Raw genomic sequence first — 7,349 nt, forward strand, 5'->3', positions numbered from 1 at the left:
TCTAAATCCATTTATATAAATACTTAATTAAATATAAAATATATTTTTTACAATAATATTTATAAATTTTTATATAAAATAAAATTTAAATATTTTATGAAGTTATTAAATTTTTTAAAATATAAATTATTAATCAAAATAATTTTTCATGTAAATCATTAATTAAAATATTTAAAATTAAACGGGTTGGAATTTTTTTTTAATAATAATAATAATTAAATTTGAAATAGATTCGAATAATTGAAAATAAATTCTAATTAAATTTAAGATGAATTTAGTTTTTGAAAATATTAATTAAATTTAAATTTAGTCAGATAATTTTCATGACTAGTTCCCATTCTAAGGGGTGTTTGGTTTACTTGGTGCAAAATTGATAAATGATAGATACCCAAACAGGCAAATTATAATATTTGACAAGACTAAAAAAATAGAGCTGATAGCTAATGGGCAACTGATATGATACCTATCAGCTGCAATTTATATCATCTCTATTTTTAGAGCTGTTTCTTATCAGCTGATAGTTGATTTGGTTTTATTTTTTATTTTGACCATATTATCCTTTTTTATTTAACTTGAAAATTAATATTACTAATATTTTTATTTTTTTTATTTGTAATTTTAATATTTTAACTAATGTATTTCAACTCTGTTAAAATATTTTTATTAATAACATAAAATATAAAATATTTATTTATATCTAAAAACTTAAAATTAATTATAAATTTTTCTATTAACAATAATAATTATTTTATTATTTTATCTATATTTTTAAAATTATTTAATTATCTTAAAAAATAATTATTTTCTTATTTCAATAATAAAATAAATGATATAATATAAAAGATTAATAATTATAAATTTATTTAAATAATATAATATATTAATTTAATAATTATATATTTAATTTAATAATAAAATAAATAATATAATGTAATAAATTTATAATTTTATATTTATTTAAATAATAAAATAAATTATATAATATATACCCTTATTATATCAATAGCAACAACTAAATATAATTTTACCAAACATTTAACATAAAACAGTTATCATCAGTTATCAGTTATCAGTTAACAGTATAGCTAACGGCTATCACTTGTATTTTACGATTAAACCAAACATACCCTAAATTTCAATTCAAATGGCACAAAACCCCTAAATGGTCGCCTGAGGTTTATGATGGTCATAACATGGGCTTGGTCTTTAGACTTGGGGCCAAACAATTATCCTTTTTTTTTGGGGTGATACATTTAATTGAGTCTTTATATTTATTGAAAAAATTTAATTTAGTTTATTTTTAATTTTTTATTTAATTTAGTTTAAAATTTTTAATTTTATTTTAATTTAATTTAAAAAATTAAAATATATAAACTAAATTTTTTGATTTTTTTACTTAAATTAAAAAGTTTAATTTCTAAATTTTTAATTTATTAATTTAAGCTAAAAAAATTAAAAAAGTTAATTTCTTAATTTGTTTTATTTTTGAATTAAATTAAATTTAAATTAAAATTTTTAAATAAAATTGAAAAAAAATAAAAATAGTACATTGAAGGAGATGTGTCTAATCGCTTTGGACACATGGTGAAATTTAAATGGGTCCTGTTTTTATTCTTGTGAACGAATCTCTTTCTATTCCTTTTGTGATACAAGCCTAACTAGATAATTATTATCAGCATTATCATCACTAGCTAATATATATATATATATATATATATATATATATATATATATATATATATATATATATATATAATATGTGGATCATATTGTAGAATGTACTAACAAAGAACAGACTGGAATTGCTGATGAGGGGCACACAACTTTTGATATGTAGTTATTCAAATTAAGATTAGTGGTCCCTTGATGCCTCGTATTGCCTATGGGTACGCGTACATCTAACTTCTTAATTTAGACCTCTTAACCAACTCTCTAATTCCAGCACCCCAAAGTTTTAATTTGCCGTAACACCCACGCAAAGGCTTATATTAATCAAGTAATATTTATTTAATATTTAATTATATATAATTTATCCATATATCTTAATTTCGAAATAAGACTTTATCGTCCATGCACTAAAGACATCTCTCTTGAAAGGTGTCGTTCATACGTGGTATTACTTTTGAATAGTTGAAATTATTTTTTTGAATAAAAGTATTAATTTAATTATTATTATAAAAATAATATAAAAAATTATTTTATTATTTTAATACTCTTATAATTAAAATTTATTAAATTTAATTTTAAATTATTTTTTAATATTATCTAATTAGTATATTTAAAAAAATAATTTTTTCACAATTTTAACAATAATACCAAATAGATTTGTCTCACATCTACTATAATCCACAAAATGAACTTCTCAATAATTTAATTTCAATTCAAATATTAACCAAATATTTAATTTTTGGCTAATGATGTAATATATTATAAGTTTTGTGTGCTTTTTTTTTAATTATAATCATAATTATTAAAATTGAATGGATTCATTATGATTTTGAATTATTTGGACTAACACTGCCTTTTGTACAAGGATGACATGCACAAATATAAATTAATACTATTACTAGATTAACACACATCGCACTTAAAAAAAAAAAAAATAATAATAAAATTGAACCTTCCTCAAAAGTTATAAAATTCTGATTGCAAATTGATGGATAGTTTTTATCAAGCGTCTTTCAACCTATATTTTAATTTTACATCTTAATTTTAATTTATTATTAAAAAATTCTTAAATTTTAATTTTATTTCATAAAAAATCTTTTTAACTTTCAATATTAGATTTTCATATTAAAAAAACCTTCTAATTTATAGCGTATTATATACAAATATAGTTTCAACACTTTTTGAAAAAAAGTAAGCATATTATTGTGATGATATTGATATTTTTGTAATAGATTCATATAGTAATTTATCCGATAGATGTCTTTTAAATATTAGAGAAAATGAAATAAAAATATAATTTCATTATTTTTTTTTAATTTCAAAACCTTAGATAGATAAAATTAAAGTTTAAAATTTTTTTAATAATAAATTAAAATTAAAGAATAAAAATGAAATATAAATAAAATTCACTATAAAAATTACCCCAAATTAACATATAGCCAAAAACAAATAATTTCTCACATAAATACCACTTGTTCTCCTCTCTTAATTATGGTGGAATTCTCAAAAGCCGGAGGAAAAATCCATGTTGCTTTTCTCTCTTTTACTGAGTTTTAATTTTATATTTTGGTGAGGTGACAATATTATGGTCAATTTCCATCCATATATTAATGTAATAATTCTAAATTACAAACTATAATTCAGTGATATTAAAATTTTTAAAATTATAAAATCTTAAATTTGACCAATCTCAAGTCGATTATAAAAAAGAAATAACAACAAAAAATAAATAGACACTTTCATTATTAAAGAAAAGAAGATGAAACACATGATGAAGCTTTATTCACAAACCTATAAAAAAATAGTACATAAAACGCACAAATGCATCGACAGACTTAGCCTGCTGATAGATGCACTTATCAGCTTGGTCTTCCATGCCCACAACTTTTAGATACTGCTATAAGATTGCCCTGCAATAACATATAATTAATTAACCAATTAGTCCAGAATCAAAAGACACCCCAGTAGAAGGCAACCACGAATTTCCATCAATGAAACTGCCGACGGTGAACGTTTCAGCGGCTGCCGCGGGGATATTGCCGCGATATCCAGGCCAGTGGACCCTACCGGAAGTTGAAGCTCCAGGGCCTGAGTTCATATATTCCCCGTAATAAAGTGTGCTAAGGGCAAAACTGCCAGACCATGGATACCATCCAGCAGGATTAATAGAGCCATCAATATAGGATTGCATAATAACAGTTCTGGAATATTTCTTCCAAGGTCTTCCAAGATAAGTGATCTTGGAACCTGAAAGGTCTGATGCTGCTCCTATCTTGCAATTGTGTATGGAAATACCTGTGTTCTGATTTGGATCAGTGCGACCTTGAGCTGTGACATAGTTCCTAGAGCCTGAAGAAGGTTTTCTGGCAAAAATGTTACAGTTCTGAAAAACAACAGCAGAATTTCCAAATATGAAATCTACTGTCCCATAAATGTCTGTATCTCTGTAGAATTGGCGCTTGGAGAGGGTGAAGAGTGTGTCTTGATAGCCTTCAATTGAGCACTGATATATTACTGATCTATCTGACCCAACTCGAAGGGCAACTGCTTGATGCTTCTCTGGACCCGCACTGTTTACAAATGTTATGCCTCGAGCCATGAATCCATCTCCCATGGCACCTGAAACAGTCAAATTAATTTTTTTATTTTCTAAAATTAAAATTTTCCAAATATTTTTTAATTCCTAAGTTAAATTAAATTCATCGATACCCTTAATTACCCTTTTTATGTTTATTTCTATATAGAAACTATTTTCAAAATATTTGTTCTTTCAGAAGTTCTGAATAACCCCTGATTAATCCAAGGACAATTGATAAAAACAAAAATTAATGAGCATTGATATATACATAGAAGCCAAAAAGAATTTCGAAATTAAAAAATGATAAAAACAAAATTAATGCCCATTGATATAAGGCAACAAGAGCTGAACTGTTGCTATTATAGCAAGGGCCTACTATAGAAGAAATAGAACCATTTGACGTGACTGAAATTTCCAAAAATCAACAATATTGGATATGGCGTTACATATAGTACGTGGAAGGACGTTACTTGGAAGCCCCACCATTACATAGATATCAATAAAAAAATATTAATATTTTATAATTTTAGATAAAATTTATTATATTTTTTAATAGGACTAAATTCATTGATGATTTAATTTAAATTCAGTCATGGTCTAGTTTAAACTGAAAAAAAGAATCGAGGCTAGACCGAATCAAAGCTTTATAGGTTTAAATCAAAATTCTACTATGTTTCTTCTTTTAAATTTAATTAAAATCAAATCAATTAAATTAAATTTAATTAAAATTGGATCGATTAAATTTAAATCAGTATTTTTTAAAAATTTCTCTTAATATTAACCTAAGCAAGATTTCCCATTTTTCAGTTTCAAAATCTGAGTCCTAGATTTACAGTACAAATTTACTTATATATTATCAGTAGTGGATAATATATATATATATATATATATATATATATATATATATATATATATATATATATATATATATATATTATCCACTACTGATAATAATAAATAAATGAATGAATAGAAACGAACATATATAAGCTACTTCAAGATGATTGAACCCAACGGTTTAATATGGGTGGGATGTGATTTATGAAAAGAGAGGACATATTGTCTCTCCTCAAATAGACTCTAACAAAAAAAAAAAATAAATAATAAGGTCATCCTTTGTCATTTTATTTTTGGTCCCTCCACAACGTGATTAGTTTTTAAGAAGGATACATTTATCTAATGAAATCGTGAGACTTATTTTAATTAATAATTATAATAAAATTATTATTATATATATATATGTAATATAATTTTTGTTTTGTGCTTGTTTTGATAATGTAAATGTAAAATAAATATTCAATAACAAGAAAAATAAAAGTGAAATTTATAATACTCACCAACCGTAGCAGATTCGTAAGTTGACGATCCGTCGGCAGCGTTTCTACTACCAACAATGACCGTTTTGCCCTTCCCATCACCAACTAACATAACGTTCTTCTGCTTTGTAGGAAAATTGAGATTCTCCTTATAAGTGCCTGCTTTTATGTAAATTACATTTTTGCCCCCAGCGGCCAAAGAACCCAACACCCCAATTGCTTCTGCTATGGTCTTATGCGTTCCGCTCCCATCCTTGGCTACCACCGCTTGGGGTTTTATCTCCCCTAACGGAGCTTCTAGAAGCTTCCGCTCTGACGCCGACACCCAACTCGGAAACCCACTCCCGGACAACAGTTTCCGGCCACCACTGCTACTAGGGTTAAATTTGTTATTGGCATCTTCTGTCCCATAATGGGACACATAAATTGCCAAGGAATTGCTTATGTGGTGACTTAAATTTCTTGCCGTGGAAACCATTACACCTTTTTCTTCACTAATCTTAATATTTTGAAGGCTTTCAATGCATGTTTCTTGATTGGTAAGTGCAGCACTAAGCCATGTTTGGACATCACTGTGGCTACGGATAAGGTTGTTCTTGCGGTTGATAACATTAGAGAGTTGGTCTAAGGTATCATCAAGAAGCTCAATACAATCACTCATGGCACCAGTAGGAGCCAGATGGGTCTGGGCATTACTGTGAGCAGAGGGACTAAGAACAGAGGCGAGGTCTAGAGCCGAATGAGCTTGTTTCAAGGTGTAGTGAACAGAGAGATCAAACAGCTCTTGTGGGGTTGTTGGGAGAGCAGTGGTTTTCAGTGAAACAAGGAAAGATTCACAAGCAGCTTTGTAAAAGGTGGCTTTACAGGCAGAGGAAATGGATGGTTCAGTGGCTGCTAGAGTAGCCACGCAGAAGAGTTTGATCATAAAGAATAAAGTAAGGGGAACTGAGCATTTTTTGCTCCTGGGCTTTGCATGGGAGAAGCTTGCCATTGTGTACATGTGGCTGTGTGCATGGATGTAGTTCGACTCCCTACTCCATATATATAGGAGATTCTGCACCAAAAATATTTAAAATGAAAAGATAATATATTTGATTAAAATTCTCGATACCCATCCTACATTATGAAATAGATTATTAATTATTGAATTATGTAATTATTGATAGTGAAATTTTATTATTTATTCATTTATTTCTATTGTTAGTAATTTTTTTAATTAAAAAAAATTAACAAAGTTGGTTTGTTGATGTCGCATAGACTGGATGAATAATCAGCATTGCTACTTTTTTTTTTTTTTTCTTCTTTTTAGTATGATTGGCTTCGACTAGAACTTGAATCCCAGACACAAGAGACTATTATATTTTCTTTTACTTACTATGTATTAAATCTACCCATTCGGTATGTGCAATTTATTTTTTATTTTACAATTTATAAAAAATTAATTTTTTTGATATTTATAGTTATCCTTCTAAATAATTTCACTGTTCAAGTAGGTCTTACTACTGCACTCAATACTTGTTGATATTAGGTGTAATTTCTTTTCGTAGTCATTGTATCATAAACTTGCATATGTATGTTCTAGATCAGTACGTAGATAAAAAGGGAAAAGAAAAGAAAAAAAGAGAAAATTTTATTCATGGAAAGCTTTGTGAAGGAAAGCAATAGATGTGCATGTACACACGCTTGCATATAAATATATGAATAGAATACACATTAATTATATCATATAATTAATTTTTCTGGCTAGACTTAAATTGACTAAATTATGTATCTTTCATTAAGCAATA

The 7,349-nt window shown here is 26.6% G+C and overlaps 1 protein-coding gene across 1 annotated transcript; it reads right to left on the reverse strand.

Moving 5' to 3' along the window:
* Positions 1–3,381: 3,381 nt before the first annotated feature.
* Positions 3,382–6,587, reverse strand: LOC110652236 (pectinesterase). The gene is made up of 2 exons (XM_021807795.2): positions 5,584–6,587; positions 3,382–4,287 (listed from the first exon to the last, which is right to left on the reverse strand). The coding sequence occupies exons 1-2, from the start codon at positions 6,560–6,562 to the stop codon at positions 3,599–3,601; spliced, it is 1,668 nt and encodes a 555-aa protein (XP_021663487.2). The 5' UTR covers positions 6,563–6,587; the 3' UTR covers positions 3,382–3,598.
* Between the last annotated feature and the right edge of the window lie 762 nt (positions 6,588–7,349).

The sequence above is a fragment of the Hevea brasiliensis genome, chromosome 1, assembly GCF_030052815.1.
Source record: "Hevea brasiliensis isolate MT/VB/25A 57/8 chromosome 1, ASM3005281v1, whole genome shotgun sequence".
Taxonomy (NCBI): Eukaryota; Viridiplantae; Streptophyta; class Magnoliopsida; order Malpighiales; family Euphorbiaceae; genus Hevea; species Hevea brasiliensis.